Below are 17,992 nucleotides of genomic sequence, written 5' to 3'. Positions count from 1 at the left end.
CTACCGCACGAATTTCGGAGCAATCTCAAATCATCATATTTTTATTTCAAATTTATCCTAGGATCTGTGATGTAATCAGAGAGAGTAGAAAGATTCTAGAGAGATAAAATCCACAAAAAGAGAGAAAGATCTAGAGAGAGAAAATAGAGAGAGAAAATATAGAGAGAGAAGGTAGAGAGAGGAGAGAGAGAAAGAAGAGAGAAAGGAGAGAGAGAAAAAATTCTCTCCTTCTTCTTCTTATTTTATTTTATTTTATTTTATTTTTTATTTTTCTTTTTCCTTTTTCTTTTCTTTTATTTTTTCTTTTTCCTTTTTCTTTTCTTTTCTTCTTCTTCTTTCTTCTTCTTTCCTTTTCGTTGGCCGAACAGGGGAGGACCGGAGGGACGTTTGCCCATGGTCCGATGGACTGCAGTGGTATGGCTGGTGGTCGGCCAGCAGCAACCAACGGCGGTGGAGCCAGAGATGGCCAGCGATGAGGTTCAGCCGGTGGGAAAATTAGAAAAAAAATTGAAAAACAGGGGACCGCCCCTTTTTTCTTAAATTTCTTCGGTCATTGGCCGATCACCGACGGCCATGACCTTCGGGAAACATAGGCAGAGAGGTGGGGGTCCAAAACTAGGGGTGCGGCACCATGGACAGCGACGCTGGTGGCCGGAAAAGGGAGGGAGATGGCTCGGCCGAACAGAGCAAAATAGGGTCTTACCTTTTTCATGAGTTTTTCCGATGATCCCGACGGCCGGCAAGGGTGTGCGAGCCACGGAAAGAAGGGGAAGGAAGAGGGGAAAGAGGAGAAGGGCTTACCTACGACTCCGGTAAGGTCTCCAGTGAGTATTTGAGATGAACACGATGAGGACATCCGCGGCTTCGACGGAAAAATTCGAGAAAAATAAAAGAAGAAATCTGGTGCTCGTCGTGGCTAGCTTTAGGAGAGAGAAAGAAGATTTTATAGAGGTGATTTTCTACCCTTAATCGGACTCTATCGATCCGATTTTGTCGGAGATGGGAAGGAAGAAGACTCCGGCTAGGAGTCTTCCTCCTCCCCGGTTATTTTTTTTTTATTTTTATTTTTAAAACTGGGTTATTACACAACCGACGCTCTCCTTTGCATCGGCTTCCCTGCCATGCTACGCAAAGCTGCCAAGGCCTGGTACTCCGGTCTTCGATCGAAAAGTATCCACTCCTTCGGGCAGCATGAGCACTCCTTCATGGCCCACTTTAGCACCAGCCAAAGTCGCCCCGAACATCGGACAGCCTTTTCTCTCTTAAACAAGGGAAAAATGAGACGCTCCGACACTTCGTGGCACGATTCAACGCGACCACACTCAAGGTTCGGGACCTCAATGAGGACATGGCCGTCTCGGCCATGAAGTGCGGGCTGAGGGCATCCCGGTTCACCTACTCCCTGGACAAAACCCTCCCCCGAACGTACGCTGAGTCGCTGGAGCGTGCGTACAAGTACTTGCACACGGACGAGGGAGCTTCCGACCGACATCTGGCTGAGCCCAAGGGCCCGAAGGAGAAGCGGAGGAAGGGTCGGGACCCTGCTGTGCCTAACAGGCCCCCGACCGACGGTCGGGTATCACCCCCACGACGGGACCAGAGGTCGCCCCGACGTCGAAGCCCGAGGCCGACACGCCCCAAGTACGATTCCTACACTCCCCTCTCTGCTCCTCGTGCGCAGATTTTGATGGAGATCGAAGGGGAAGAGTACCTGCGACGGCCTCCGCCTTTGAAGGCAAAGGGCCTCGACCGACGGAAATACTGCCGATTCCACCGGGGCCACGGCCACAATACCGAGCAATGCATCCAGCTTAAGGATGAGATCGAAGCCCTCATCCGCTGGGGATATCTCGGTAAATTTTGGAGGAACCCACCGACTCGACCAGTTGCCGATCGACGACCCCAGTCGATTGAAGAAGCAACCGATAACCGACCTACGATCGGGGTCATCAATATGATCTCCAAGCGGCTGGGCCCGGGGACGTCTGCTGGGGGGAGCCAATGAAGAAGCCACGCTCGGACGATGTAATTGCTTTTACGAAAGAAGATGTTCAGGGCATCCAAATCCCCCATGATGACGCTGTTGTTGTCTCGACAACAATAGTCAATTATGATGTAAAAAAAATTTTTATAGATAATGAAAGTTCAACGAACGTTCTGTTTTACTCGACTTTCTCCCGGATGCGACTGTCGGCCGACCGACTCAAGAGAGTCTCTACGCCCCTGATAGGTTTCGCTGGAGACGCTGTCGCGGTGGAAGGAGAGGTCACCCTGCCCGTGACGGCTGGAGCCGAACCACGACAGAGCACAGTTCATCTAACTTTTGCGGTCGTCCAAGTGCCCTCGGCCTACAACGTCATACTTAGAAGACCCGGACTGAACGCCCTCAAGGCGATAGTTTCGACGTATCATCTCCTGGTTCGGTTCCCGACTAAAAATGACATCGGAGAGATGCGCGGAGATCAATACCTCGCCGTCGATGCTTTCAGATCTCTGCTCAAAGTAACGAATCGAAGGGCCCCCTGACGGTCGATAAGCTGGACCAACGGAGGAAGAGGAGTGGGGCAAGCCAGTCGAACAACTCGTTCCCATCGTGATAGTGGGAAACCCCAACCAGAAAGTGTGGGTCGGGTCCCAGTTACCCGACCCCGAGCGACGGCATTTGGCAGAACTACTGAGGGCAAATACCGACGTATTCGCTTGGTCGGCGGTGGATATGCCGGGAATTCCCCCAGAGACGATGACCAACCGACTCAACATCGACCCAGCAATGAGGCCGGTAAGGCAGAAGAAAAGATCTTTCGCTCCAGAAAGACAGAAGGCCATCGACGAGGAGGTGGATAAGCTACTCGAGGCAGGCTTCATCAGGGAGACCACTTATCCCGATTTGCTCGCCAACGTCGTAATGGTGAAGAAAGCCAGCGAAAGTGGAGGATCTGCATCGACTACACCGACTTGAATCGGGCCTGTCCGAAGGACAGCTTCCCACTTCCAAAGATCGATCAGCTGGTGGATGCGACATCCATTATCGACTGCTCAGCTTCATGGATGCCTTCGCAGGGTACAACCAGATCTGAATGGCGCCTGAAGACGAGGAACACACCGCCTTCGTGACCGCCAAGGGCCTCTACTGCTACAGGATAATGCCGTTCGGACTAAAGAACGCTGGCGCCACCTACCAACGACTGGTCAACAAGGTCTTTAAAGATCAGATCGGATGCAACATGGAAGTGTATGTCGACGACATGCTGGTAAAGAGTGCGCGAATTTGGATCATGTCCGGGATCTCGAAGAAACCTTCCGCACTCTACGACGACACCGGATGAAGCTGAACCCGACCAAGTGCGCCTTCGGAGTGACCTCGGGGAAGTTCCTAGGATTCCTCGTCTCGCAACGGGGAATCGAGGCTAACCCCGAGAAGATCAGGGCCATTGTCGATATGCGACATCCGGACACCAAGAAGGAGGTACAGCAACTCAACGGAAGGATCATCACGCTCAGTCGATTCATTTCTCGATCGGCTGAGAGATGCCTCCCGTTCTTCAAAACCTTGCGACAAGCCAAGCAGTTCTCTTGGCCGGACGAGTGCCGGCAAGCCTTCGAGGAACTGAAGAAGTACCTGGCCTCTCCGCCACTCATAAGATCGGAGGTCGGGGAGGTCCTGTACCTTTACCTGGCTACTTCCCCGGAGGCGGTTAGTTCGATGCTCGTCCGAGAGAACGAGAATCGGGTTCACCAACTGATATATTATGTCAGCAAGGTGCTCCACAAAGCTGAGACTCGGTACTCGAAAGCAGAGAAAATAATTTTCGCTCTAGTCGTTTCAGCACAGCGACTCCATCCGTGCTTCCAGGCACACGCTATCGTGGTCCTCACCGACCAGCCCCTGAGAGCCATCTTGCACCGTCCTGACACATCTGGACGGCTGGCGAAATGGGCTGTGAGACTAAGCGAATTCGACATCCAATACCAGCCACGACCTGCCCTCAAAGCTCAGGTTCTGGTCGACTTCATCGTCGAATGCCCGACGACCGACCTACCGTCGGGGGAGGGGAGCCCCATGGAGGTCGGGACCTCCGACTGTGACCCCGATTCGGCCTGGGTGTTGCACATCGATGGAGCTTCCAACGCTCAAGGGAGCGGGGCCGGTTTCCTGCTCACCAACTCGAGGGGGTGGTTACTGAGCACGCCCTCCGATTCGACTTCAAGGCCTCCAACAACCAGGCCAAGTATGAGGCCCTCATCGCGGGTTTGAAATTAGCATTGGAGCTCGGGGTTGACCGACTCAAGGTCTTCTCCGACTCCCAACTGATCGTTGGACAGATTAAAGGCGAGTTCGAAACACGAGATCCGACCATGGCCAAATATCATCAAAAAGTGAAAGATCTCGTAGCGCCCTTCGAGTACTTCGAGATCTCCCACATCTCCAGGGCAGAAAATGCTCGGGCCGACGCGCTCTCCAGGCTCGCAACATCCGACTACGGCGCCTTGGGCCGGACCTTCGTGGAAAGTCTTGAGCGGCCGAGCATCGACGAGGTCGAGGAAGTACTGCAATTAGCGGTGGGACCGAGCTGGATGGACCCGATCGCTCAGTACCCGACCGATGGATCTACCCCGAAGACCCTACGGAGGCCAAACGACTCCGATGGGCGGCTTCCCAGTACGTAATGATCGACGGCCGACTGTATAAAAGGTCATTCTCCTTTCCCTTGCTGAAGTGCCTAGGGCCGGCCGACGCCGACTATGCCCTCAGAGAAGTACATGAAGGAATCTGTGGCGATCACTTGGGGGGCAAGTCCTTGGCTTACAAAGTCCTGCGACAGGGCTACTACTGGCCCACTATGAAGAAGGACGCTGCTGAATTGGTTCGGAGGTGCGAACCATGCCAGAAGTATGCCAACATACAACACCGACCCGCCAGCCAGCTTGCTCCGGTCGTCGCCCCGTGGCCCTTCGCCCAGTGGAGAATCGACATACTTGGACCTTTTCCTCCGGCATCCGGACAACGAAAATTCATCATCGTCGCGATCGACTACTTTACTAAATGGGTGGAAGCCGAACCCTTAGCACAAATCACTGAGCAGAAGATGGAAGACTTCGTACAGAAGTCCATCATTTTTCGGTTCGGACTGCCAAACACCATCATTACCGACAATGGGCGACAGTTCGACAACCAGGACTTCAGAGACTTCTGCGCAAGATTTCAGATCACGCATCGACTAACCTCGGTCGGGCATCCACAGTCTAACGGCGAGGTCGAGGTGACCAACCGGACCATACTGCATGGGCTCAAAACCCGGCTAAACGAAGCCAAGGGCCTCTGGGTCGAAGAACTGAACTCCGTCCTATGGGCATACCGGACGACACCCCGTGTCCCGACCAGAGAATCACCTTTCAGCTTGGCCTATGGAATGGAAGCCATGATCCCGCTAGAGATCGGGTTGCCATCAACCAGGGTCGAGCAGTATCGTGAGCCGGACAACTCTGAGTGTCGGAGAGCCGACTTGGACCTCTTACCCGAGCTCCGATGCGAGGCGCAACTTCGTATGGCTTCTTACCGACAAAAGGTGGCCCGATACTACAACGCCAGGGTGAAGCCGAAGCTCTTTCGGCCTGGAGACCTGGTTTTGAGAAAGGCGGAGGTCTCAAAACCCTTGGACCAGGGGAAATTATCCCCGAACTGGAAGGACCCTACAAGGTGGCCGACACCTACGGACCAAGAGCTTACCGGCTGGAAACCCTGGAAGGGAGATCCATTCCCCGGACCTGGAACGTCGACAATCTGAGGTTGTACTATCAGTGAACTCTGTATCTCCCCCATTCGGAACATGAACTCAGTTTAAACTTCAGAGTCTAGAATTTCAGCTCTTCGACTGTTGTTCGGCGCTCACCAAGGGATGTGAGCCTCCGACGTCCCAACCCAGACTTAACGTTTTATTGTGGGCTGTCGGACCGACCGCCAACGATGCATCGGACGCTTAAAGGAACGACGCGCCTGCAAAAATGGGAGTTACACTCCTTCTACATCTAAAATTTTCGGTTAGAACGATCGGGCAGAACAATTGGCCGACCCACCGACCCCGCTCCAGTCGGGAAAGGCAAAAGCGCCAACGCAATTGATGCCGCGTTCGCGACTTACCGACTGGGTTGAGGCCGGTCGAAGGGTATTCGGCTTACCACTGTTTATCATACGGCGCTACACAAGTGCCTGACCTAAGTCTGGGTAAGGGGAACTCGACTTGCCATCGCTTTTCCGACCAGACACGTCGACTGCATGCGACGATGTACCAGATGCAGCCCGACCGATCGCATTGGACGACATTCGGGCCATCGGGGTGCCTCCGAAAGTCGGCCGACTTTCGTCCCCACGAACGACCTTCGACTCGCTGACACGACCGACTCAATGGACTCGTGCCTGGAAGTCGGTCGACCCCCGACTCATGCCAAGATGACGTACGTTCGACATTGGCGTTCGATTTTCGACCTAACGACGGACGTTCGGTTCAGGTCTTAAAACGGGCGATCAGTGGTCGGGGTTCATCTTGCTTACCCTATACCACACCACCGACTATCTCGACTAACGACTCGGGATGTCGTTGGGTGTCCTAATGCGGCACGTCAAGACTGCGGCTCTCCGACCTTATGACCCCACGACCACAAGTACATCCCGACAGGCAAAAAAAAAAAAAGGGGGGGGGGGAAGTCGAAAAGGAATTCAAAATTTCTTAAGTTCATTTGACTACAAAATCGGGCCGAAACCCGGTTACAAGTGCGCAAAGAAAAACAAAAACAACAAGGGAAGATAAGGCCGCGATCATCCTTCGGAGTCAATCTCTTCGACTGATGGAAGCTCGGGGATGACCGGTGTATCCACCATGATCGGCACTAGGTCGACGGCCATGGCAGGATCGTCGGTCGGTGCTGGACCGACGGTCGGCGCTGGATCATGGGTCGGAGCCTGGTCAGGAGTCGGGACCGTCCCTCCTTCGGCAATCTGTTCTGGGATGGCCTCTCCCGCCGCAGCGACGTCCCCCGATGACGGGTCGGCCATCTCTTCCATGGCTTGGTCCTCGGCCCCCGGTGGAATGATACCGCTGAGGTCCAGCTCCGGGTATAGAACTTAGACTGCATCCCGACCGTCTTCGTACCCCACCCGGTAAGACACGAAGCCGGACTCCAGCAGCTCCTCTCGATACCTGTCGGAGCCACGGAAGTCGTCCACCGCTCGACTCACTGACTCCTTCGCCGACCTCGCCTCCGCTTCCACCCGATCGAGTGAGTCCTTCGCCGACTCCGCCTCTGCCTTCGATATGTCGGCATCGGCCTGGGCAATCGACAAGTCCTCCTCGGCCTTGGCGAGATTCTCCAGGCTGACCCAGAGCTGCTTGCGTTCGGCCTCGAGTTCGACGGCGACGCCGTCCCGTTCGCGCCGCAGATGGTGCGCAGTCCGACCGTTGCGCTTGGCTTCCTTTCGGGCTGACTTGAGTTCGGACCCGAGACGAGAGACCTCGTCCATCAGCCTCGCCTCTCGATCGGTCGACTGCTTCAGATGCTCGACCAGCACCGTCTTGTCGGCCTCGGCGGCCGTCGCCCTGTCCTTCCAGGCCGTCCGGACGTTCCCGAACCTCCGGTACCCGACCTCAAGTTCGGACATGGTATAGATTAGCTGCAAACATGGGCGCTACGTCAGGAAAGCGAAGTAATGAAAACACTAAGAAGGAAGGAGACGAAGTGGAACTTACCCCAACCATGGTCGGGTAGAACGAAGATAGCATCTCGGTCACCTGCCGAGACTTCAGCACCTCCACGTCGACTGGGAGAAGGATCCCCTGGCACAGCCTCCTGGCCAAGTTGTGGTCTGCCAGCGCTGACGCTCCTTCGGGGACCTGGGCGCCAAGTGACGCGGCGATGCTCCCCGACCTTCGGTCGTCAGCAGGGGCCATCGGGGCTTTCCCCCTATCGGCCGCCCCGGCCCGTAGATCGGGTAAGGGGGGGTGCTCGAGCTTGACGCAGCACCCCCCGTTGCAGCTACAGACGCTGTCGGATGACGTTCGGGTTCCCGAACGGCGTCCGACGCCACTCCTGTCGGCGAAGCCGCCGACGTTCCTTCAGCCGCTTCCTCCGCGGCCGCTCCTCCGGTTGCACCGTCGGAGCCGAGAGTGCAATCACCGGCTCTGACTGATCGATTGCCGACGCTGCGACGGTCGGCGCCGCTGTGGAGGGTTTCTTCGGCGGCCGTGAAGGTCCGGCCCCCAACGCCGGCCTCTTCTCGCCGCATATTGTCTGATTTCGACGTCGGTCGGCCTCATCCTCGGCGGCGTCCCTGCGATGCCGACAGAAGAATCAGTATATGCACGAGAACGAATGCCAAATAAAAAGACAACCGATGGATCGGACGATACCTAGACGGGGGACCAGGCTCAGGCTCTCTCTCTCTCTCTCCCTCTCTCCGTAGAGCTCCTTGTCTCCTTTTTTTTACTGTTGCCTAGTCTCCTCTCTGATTTGATCGTCGGAGGGTCCCCGTCGGAGTCGCCTCCGGTCAGCATGGATTTTCTTTTGCAGGCGCTCGTTTCCGGCGATCAGGCGATGAGGGATTGGCCGCAACACTCCCTTTCAATTTCTCTCCCCTTCCCTACCTCTCTCTCCCGTCTCTTCTTATCCGACGTTCTCTCCTGAGTCTCCTCCCCTCTCAAGAATTGCATCAAAGCCCAAAGAAAAGCTTGGGCTTAGATCCAGACTGGCCCAATTGGAGGACTGAACTCGGGTCATGCTTGGGCCGGAATGTTTCTTTTTCAGCTCTATGTCCTCTATGATTTGCTCAACCAACCAACCTTATTTAAAGCTAACAGAGACTAAAACCAAGAGTCGTGGCCTATCGTGCACAGTTCCATGAACCCGAAGCCACACAAGTTGAAATGGACACCAATGGACGAGGTGTTCCTACCAAAAAAAAAAAAAAATGGACGAGGTGTTCGACTCTCCAACTCCTACGTCATACATTAGTGAACATTCTCACACCAGCCCGCGTCAACAAATATTTATTGAGGCGAGGGAGCCCCGGGACGATCCGCATTTAATTCCGAGCCCAGCTGTCCGTGCGGACACGGTGTACCGTTTGATGGGAAGGTCGTGGACCGTGGGAGCTCAGCCCAGGGATTTCCTTCTGCGTCGAGACGAAGGGAAGCTTCTGGCAAACTGGAGGGTTCTCGACCGTCCCAACCTGATACGAACCTGAAAGCCGTTTAATGTGCGGGACCATCGTTCCTTTGATCAGGACCGCTCGGTGGGTGGACCTTCTTACTTCCTTAGTTGGACCGTGTCCTAAATTGGCGCAGCAGAGGGGATGGGCTTTTCACCCGCTTATTAAAGGCAACCCACTGGCAAATGATCGTAAGATTGAATGCCGACCGCAGGTTAGCTGGCAAAGCAAAGCATTTATGCTAAAAAATTAAAGCGTATACATTTTGGTTTATTAACTCCAGCCCTTCAAGGCGCACAACAATACTGATCGAGGGCAGAGTCAAGCTGCAAATTATGTACTGGTTCCACGTGGACGGCATCGGCCTGGATACTGTCTTATATTATCAGAACTGGGAGCTACAGCTGTACCTTTCCTTAGACCGTTTTTTTTTTTTTTTTTTTTTTTTTTTAATTTTTATAGAAGGTTTCTTGGACATAGTTGATGAGGCTCAGCCCCACTGTATAGAATTCATGGATTAGTTACAAATAATTTATGGATGAATTACAAAATTCATGTGAAACTTAAGGATAACAGAATAGCTCTTTGGTTGTAGTTTCCTTTTCCTGCTTTCTATTACGAGAGGCTATAAGCTAAGCCTATCTATCTCTTTATTGACTTTTATTCCTCTTGCACTAGTGAATGGATTGACAGTGATAGGTATCTAAGGACTCTTGGTTTACGGAAAGAATTTTTCTTTTCAAAAAATAACTTCTCAAAAATTATTTTAAAAAAATAAAATTTTAAAATATTTAATTGATGATAGAAAAATAATTTATTGTAAAATGGTTTATGTTTGATTGAGCATTCATTTTTCTAAAAAAATTGTGTAGAATATCTATTATATTCTTAATAGATATAAGACCATATCTTTTTACTCATAAATTTTATATAAATAATAATATTATATTTATATTAATATATTATAATATAACATTAGATCATAATAATTTATTGTATTATTATAATACTAATATTTTAATAAATATATTATAAATTTAATATAAATATTAATATATTAATATAACTATTATATTAATATTAATAAAAAATATTATATTAATATAAATTTTAAAATTATATTAAAATATAATAAATATAATAATAATAATACTAACATTATATTAATATTCAATATTTCATCCTAGCCATTTATTTATGCTTGCAAAATCTCAGCTGTGGATCTTAAAAGGACACTTATAGAAAGAAAAAATGTCGTCAATTTTCATTTCATGAAAAGTCCCAAAATCCATATCTTCCATAGATTTTCACTTTCCATGAAATATAAGAAGTATCTTCCTATGAGAAGAGATTTTTTCATTTTTTTCTCCTCTTAAAACTCCAATCAAATCAAAAAAAAAATTTCTCTTTTTTAGGAAGTACCTCTTCTCCCCGTCATTTTTCATGAATCAAATGAGTCCTAAGATTCGTGTTATATCGTTCATCTGAAAAAATTGATTGATCTTCTTTTGCAACCCCAGCTATCCGATTGTGTTTTACACAACTTTTAAAGCACTATAATCTATTTCTTCCATCTGCTTACATAGATATCGAAGTGATTACTGCATGATCCAATAGTTGATGTTGCGAAAAAAAAAAATTATTCTTTGACGAGAAAAATAAAATGGAAACCATACTCTAAATATAAGGAGGCATTTGAATCCCCAGCTGGGTTACTTAAACCGGAAATCACAGCATACCCGGTTTGCTTTCTTCTCTCGCATCTCATGTAAGCACAGCTGACAACGTAAGTAGAGCTCAGAGCTTGGGTCAAGCACGTTATGCTGGTCAAGTCAACAACGGGACAGTGATTCCGTACTGTTCAACCAATTGGGCCGCTGTTCGACACACTGTTGTGACTCATCACGGCCCTATACGGTTTGGTTCATGCTTGGCCCGTGTAATTTGTGGCAGCTCTAAAATGCTTTTCTAGCAGGTTCGCTGCATTCAAAAAAACACAAACATAAAATAAAATATTAACGAAGGATCCATAGGAATGCCACCAAAACCACGGCGAGTTGGGCCCACAGTATACGTCAAATAAAGCACAAAATTAAGGATGCACTAAATTCGCCCAACCTAAAGCTCCGACCTTCCACATATTAACTTGTCAAATGAGTTAATACTACGGCTCTTCGCATGCCGTGCCGCGTCGTTTTCGAACCATGGAAAAAAGACCCTAGTCCACCACTCACAAACAAGATATTGTAGTTACTTGTCAAACGATGAAATGGACTGGCTTGTCTATTTCTCCGCCACAATACATCATCTCATCCAAAAAAAAAATAGTCAAAAATTATTATTTAATTTTTTTAATTTTATATAAATACATAATATCTATCCAATATACAATTGGTGTGCTACTAAAAAAAAAAAAAATTTGGTCCGAGCCTTGCCGTCTCGAACTTCTGGGATTCTCTTACTACACCTACAGCGATCCAGAGGGTTCTGTTTATTTCCTGATAGTCCTCTTTTTCGAGATTTGTTAAGGTTAATTTCGACCACAATATTAAAAATGACAGAGGTGGGTCGGATTATGTCATCTGAGGTCCCGATGCTCGAGTGGGGGGTCACAGCTCTTTGATCTAGTCATCTTTGATGCTAAGCTTCGCCGCTTGGACAGGCATTATTTGCACGAGACAGGAGTTACGGGCTGTGAGGATATTCATTGAGAGTGACAAGCCATAGTTATTAGCTGGATCAGGAATAAGATAAAATGTCTAGATATTCACTCGCTTCTCCATGACATTTAAAAATTTCTTCACCATCCATTAAAGTGATTATTCGGTATGTTACCGAGAGACTAACAGTACTGCTGACTAGGTTGCCTTCTTTGTTACCTAACATACTAGAGTCTAGATCTGATGTCAAGGTGACACCTGCCCCTAGACTCTGAAAAATATTTTGTACTTTGACTCTTTGGGTTGCTCTTGTACTAGAATAGTATGATGTATGTTTGTATCCTCTAAAAAAAAAAAGCTTGCACGGATCCTAGCTCATAACTTATGCTCAACTCATACGGACTCATATTGTAGGATCTTTTAATTTATATGAACCATAAGTTTTATTGCTGCAAGGCTTGGAGGAGGTGTTGACGTGGCTGGAGCTGGATATCAATCGGGTTCCGTGACGTCAAGAAATACCTACAAAGAAAGTTCACATTCATTGAGATGTTCCGATGGGAGATCTTCCAATGCCTAAGTGAGTCCGAGTTTTAAGAACAATGGAGAAAAGATAATAACAGCAGAGCTAGAAAGCTCCTATGTGTTTGTAAGCATTCTTTTTTTTTTTTCTTGCTTATCTAAGGGTCTCCTTCGTACCTCTTTTATTTGAAAGTTAGGTTCGTAGGCTGTTAATCGAAATCTATATTTGTTAAGCCACGTTTTGATCTTTATTGTGAGAGAAATTTTTCTCACTCCTCTGTATTAAGATTGTTAGTTGTGGATGTCAGAAGCGAACTTCACTAACGTACATGACTAGCTGAATAGATGGTGTCTGGTACATAGCTGGTATAATTTTACCATATTATCTTGGATGCAGCTCTATGAAAGATTGGTTTGATGGATATCTCCTATAGAAAATTTCATCAAAAATTATTTATAATAATTTAAGGTGTCGTCTAAAAAAATTTAGTGCCTCTCTCTCTCTCTCTCTCTCTCTCTCTAAAGTTGTTGGGTGGGGTGTTATGTGGGGGCCGGGTAGCGGGCAGCCAATACGCACGCTTTCCTACCAAACCACTCATCAATGTGCCCGCATCTCTACCTCACCACACAGCTACCAACCATCTCCCCCTACCCGTCTCCTCGCACGCCCTTTGAATGCTCCCTCCCCACCCCTATCTCCACCGCCCCTCCCTCCTCCTCATCCCCTTTTAAATCCCAACTCCCCCCCTTCCTAACCCTCCTCCAACTCTCATCTCTTCCTCTTTTCTCCCTCATTCTCCGTCTCTCTCAGACTCTCCAAGTTCTCAAAAGATCTTCCTAGAATGGCGCCAGCTAATTCTTTCCAGCACAGCTCCAAGACCGTCTGCGTTATGGACGCCTCGGGCCGCCTCGGCGTGTCGCTCGTCGAGAGGCTCCTACAAAGAGGATACAACGTCCACGCCGCCACTTGCAATAATGGTTTTACTTCTTTTCCTTCTTTTTCTTCTTTCGCTTTGTTTAGGTTGTTGCTCGTCATGGTGACTCGATCGATGGGTCTTCCATATTAATTGGCGCTCCAGGTGGTGAAGAATTGCTTGGCTTGAAGGGGTTGTCGTGCGATAACAAGCAGCTCAAGGTGTTCCGAACGGACCCCTTCGACTACCACAGCATCGTCGACGCCATGAAAGGATGCGCCGGCCTTTTCTACTCGTTCGAGTCTCCCCAAGATCAATCTAACTACGATGTGAGTCCCTCGCTAGCTCGTTTAATTTTAGAGGATATTTGATTTACAACCGAAATCAGAATTAGAATGAAAAATAAATAATTTAAAATTAAAATCGAAATAGTCAAATCTTCTAAGTATTTAGTTCGAAATTAGAATCAAAATCAAAATTGAAATGAAAAATTAAATTCATAAAAAAAATAGAGATTGAGTTCTGAGCCATTTCTATTTCACTTCGGAATCAGAATAGAGCTCTTCCCAACCAAACGTTGGAATGAGTCACTCATTCCGATTTCGATTCCAAACTTCTACTCCTTCCAATCAAGCACTTTCTTAATTTATAATTACTTCCTAAGTAAGTGCTGCGGGGTGGTGCAGAGTGGAAGTGGTCATGAGTTGGACTTCTAGATGACACGGGTGTTTCAATGTTTGGCAGGACCTTTTCGTGTGTATTAATGTTAGCACATGGCCGGAGTCGCCATGGGAGCTAAAACTCCCTTTCGACCGGCCTCCAAGAATTCATTGTGATAGCAAGAGGGGGGGGGGGGGAGTGGAAGTGGTCATGAGTTGGGCTTCTAGATGACACGGGTGTTTCAATGTTTGGGAGGACCTTTTCGGTGTATTAATGTTAGCACATGGCCGGAGTCGCCATGGGAGCTAAAACTCCCTTTCGACCGGCCTCCAAGAATTCATTGTGATAGCAAACAGTCAGAGGAATCCAAACGTCTCTTGACACGAAGGATCTCCATGACAAGTGTCTCATGCTGGATTAGTTTTTGTTCACAAGGTGAAGCAGCTGACCCAGTCTAAGGTATCCAGCTAGGGGTCTTTAAAGAGCGTACAACTTGTGCAGGATTTATCAGGTGGTGATCCAAATGAAATGCCGACAGGTTTTTAATGACTTGTAGACACTTTTTTTTTTTTGGCTCTTTAGTCAGTCGCCCACCTCCGTGCGCAATGAAGCGTGGCTTTTGCTAGTCTCGTGCTATATCATGCCAAAGTCTTCGCTTTATTAACAATAGTAGATATTCTGATGCTGTATATATGGCTGCTTGGAGCTTTATTTATTTATTTATTTTGATAATAATAGATGTTTGGGTTTGGATCCTCTCCAATCTCAACTTAGATAGGAAAGAGCCAATCTTTCAATCATAACCATCCGTGATTGACATGATGGCTATGATTTGATGGAGCCTACCACTGCATACATATGGAGCAACATATTGGTAGCCTTTATCTCGCATCAATCATGGATGGTCGTATAGGCCCTCTCCGATTCAAATTGGAATTGGAGAGAATCCTCGATCCTAGTTACTTTCATCATAATATAAGGCATTAATGTTTTACTGGAAAAGGATGTGAGAAATTGATGACAAAAAAAAAAAAAAAAATGCTAAGGAGGAAAAAATTATGAAATCTGATGGAACACCTAATTATTTATAACCATTTGCCACGATGATTATTTTAACTTTCTCTCTTTGTAAATTCCTAAACTTTTTACTCTGAATAAAATTGGTGAGTAATTGGGTTCTCCCGCTACTATCCACACTTTTCCAAAAAAAAAAAAAAAAAAAAAAAGAAAAAGAAACTTTCTTTACCCAAAGTATTGCAGCCCTTGTTAGCCAGTCTCTATTAATAGTAGTGCCAATTAAATGTTCAAACTGGCTCTACATAACCTGGTGGTTATATGCCTCTTGCAGGAATTCATGGTGGAGGTGGAGATGAGAGCTGCCCACAATGTTTGGAAGCCTGTGCTCAAACAGAGACCATAGAACGGGTGGTGTTCACATCCTCTGTGACTGCAGTTGTATGGAAAGAGAATCGCAAATTAGGTGCAGACTTTGATGAGAGGGATTGGAGCGAGCCTAATTTCTGTCGAAAATTCAAGGTATGATGTTGATTTACCCATCTTTTATTGTACCTTTCTAATATTTTTATAATATTAGAAAGAAGGCTAAGGAACATCTTATTGGGGCAAACATAGTGTGTCATGGAAGCCATGAATGATATATTGAGGATTTGGACATATTAGGTGGTATAGATGGATTTGATAAGATTTAAAATGCTATCTAATCCCAAAGAATGCATCCAACCTTGAGTCATTCAAAAAAAGAATAGAGGTGACACACTAGATTTGCATTTCCATTTGTTTAGTTAGTATGTTTTAGGTTTGCTTTAAGAATTTAGAGTCTTTGAAAGTGAGATGATCCCTTCTTCTTGTCTCATGAAAAATGAGAAGCTTACGTTCAACTTTATATCCAATCGCTTGTAAGAGAGAACAAAAATTTGGGAGGGTTTTGACTTACAATTTACTATACAAATTAAGAATTGGTATTTGCATTCTATAATGATTCAGTTTCCTTGTTGCATTTGTATGTTGATATATCTCCTTGCGTAACATAGGTGTTGCAAATTAGTTTACCTAAAACCACCAATGAAGGATTATTGAGGTCTTGATGGCTTATTGACCCTTTCTTAGTAGTTAAAATAATGAACTTAAATTAACCGGGATCTTCGAGAAGTCTCTTTCCTTATAATTTATTAATTTATCAGTGCAGTTTTAGACAAGCAAGGGAAACATCTTCTGTTGATTAACTAGCAGGTGGGGCTCCAAATCTAGGAACGAAAAGTACTCATTAACCATTGAAACCCCCTAAATCCCTAGAGTGAAATATTAGTTAAATGAAAATGTCCCTGTCTCCACTCGAACCTCAAATTTGAACACTGACCGGCTTATTGGACAATTGACCTGCTCAACATTCAAAGTTGGCTACTGTTTTCTTGGACTGGAGAAAGATTCATTAGGCCAACTTAAAATAGTCTTTATCCTTTTTTGTATAGATTTTAAAGCAATCCAATCTGTCTTCCATCGGTCTGCACAAATCCTAAAGCAGATGTTGTGCAATCCAATAGCTCATGTTGTGGAAGAAGGAGCATCATTCTTTCATGCGAAAGATGCAATCCAAATCCATGCAGGATCAACAGTTTCATCTACGTACCAGAATTAGCATCCAAAAACTTTTCCTTATGTTTCACCCAAAAAAAAAAAACTTTTCCTTGCAGAGAGAGAGGCGGGTCCACCACCTTAATAACACTCTAATCAAGCACCAACTCTAATACTATAAGATTAATTCCTGCTTTCAAGTTAGTATGGCATGCTATGCTTTTGAATGAGATGGACAAACTGCGCTGCCACTTAAAAATAGGCCTGCGAGAATTCGATTTCGTCCCAATTGTGTCTCGTGTCAGTTGTGTCACGAGAGTCCAGTTTCTTAGCTCGTGCGTTGCACCACGCTTTGCAAGGTAGTGCCTCACTGCTAGCATCCGAAATAAGGTACGCAAAAATAAAGGTCGTGCCAGCCATCCGAATGTGATATTGGTGTCCAAGTTTGTCTGCTTGCCACTATATTCTCCACAGGGAATATTCTCCGTTTGGATACGTTACGTTCAATTCGGAGGTTTTCAAAAATTTAATGTGGTTATTAATAGTTTGTTTTTAATGTTTTAGGAATAACAAAAATTGGAATAATAATTTACTTGTTAACTTCTGAGCATGTCTAAATGCCCTCGACTATTGGCGGTTTTTTACGACCGTATCACGATGGGCTTTTGATTTTGGGCAGCTGTGGCACGGACTGGCGAAGACGCTAGCGGAGAAGACGGCGTGGGCGCTGGCGATGGACCGTGGGGTGGACATGGTGTCGGTCAACGCTGGGCTGGTGGTGGGCCCGGGGACGTCGCTGGCCAGCCCCTACCTCAAGGGCGCCCCGGAGATGTACGAGGACGGCGTCCTCGTCACCGTCGACGTCAACTTACTCGCCGACGCCCACCTCGCCGTCTTCGAGACCCCATCCGCCTACGGCCGTTACCTCTGCTTCAACCGTGCCGTCTGTCGCCCCGACGACGCCGTCAAGCTCGCCCAGATGCTCTCCCCCACCTCGCCTTGCCCTTCCACAAGGTATTAATTTGCTCCGTCTGCACCGTCGCTGGCATTTTCGTAAATAATCACGGAGGGTTGACTATATTTGTTAAAACTTGTCATTCTATTTGTCAGCGGTGACGAGTTGAGGGTGATCCAGCAGCGGATCCAGAACAAGAAGTTGAACAAGTTGATGGTGGAATTCGCCGCAGGGAGGCACGTGGACGGATAGGAGCCGTATACAAGAGTTGTGATTACTAATAGATGGCCATTTAATAATAGACGGGGACATCACGTTAATTGGTTATTTTGTTACTATTATTATTGATGATTAAAGAAAAGAAGGTATGGTGCGGCATAAGGTTGATTTGATTGGATAAACGGTGCATTCGAAATGGCCAAAAAGATGGCTGCCTGTATATAGTGGCGTGTGAGAAAGCTTGCGTCAAGCGGCATCTTTGTTGAAGCAT

General features: G+C 47.3%; 2 protein-coding genes across 2 annotated transcripts; both read left to right on the top strand.

Moving 5' to 3' along the window:
- The first annotated feature begins 3,703 nt into the window (after positions 1-3,703).
- On the top strand, positions 3,704-4,668 carry LOC140857251 (uncharacterized). The gene is made up of 2 exons (XM_073256014.1): positions 3,704-3,997; positions 4,171-4,668. The coding sequence occupies exons 1-2, from the start codon at positions 3,704-3,706 to the stop codon at positions 4,666-4,668; spliced, it is 792 nt and encodes a 263-aa protein (XP_073112115.1).
- Positions 4,669-13,078: 8,410 nt separating this feature from the next.
- On the top strand, positions 13,079-17,883 carry LOC105043932 (cinnamoyl-CoA reductase-like SNL6). Its single transcript, XM_010921660.4, is given in 6 exon segments — positions 13,079-13,359; positions 13,461-13,624; positions 15,304-15,340; positions 15,343-15,491; positions 17,227-17,561; positions 17,658-17,883. Coding segments are annotated over 6 exon segments (918 nt in total). The 5' UTR covers positions 13,079-13,223; the 3' UTR covers positions 17,755-17,883.
- Positions 17,884-17,992: the final 109 nt, after the last annotated feature.

The sequence above is a fragment of the Elaeis guineensis genome, chromosome 4 (assembly GCF_000442705.2).
Source record: "Elaeis guineensis isolate ETL-2024a chromosome 4, EG11, whole genome shotgun sequence".
Lineage (NCBI taxonomy): Eukaryota > Viridiplantae > Streptophyta > Magnoliopsida > Arecales > Arecaceae > Elaeis > Elaeis guineensis.
Note: the sequence above shows the minus strand (reverse complement) of the source record. Positions and strands in the feature narration are given on the sequence as shown.

What these genes read in the sequence shown, in the direction of transcription:
- LOC140857251 (XM_073256014.1), top strand. Translation starts at nt 3,704, where the DNA reads ATGCTCGTCCGAGAGAACGAGAATCGGGTTCACCAACTGATATATTAT. An exon ending in GACCTGCCCTCAAAGCTCAG is followed by an intron (nt 3,998 to 4,170) that starts GTTCTGGTCGAC and finishes CACCAACTCGAG; the next exon opens with GGGGTGGTTACTGAGCACGC.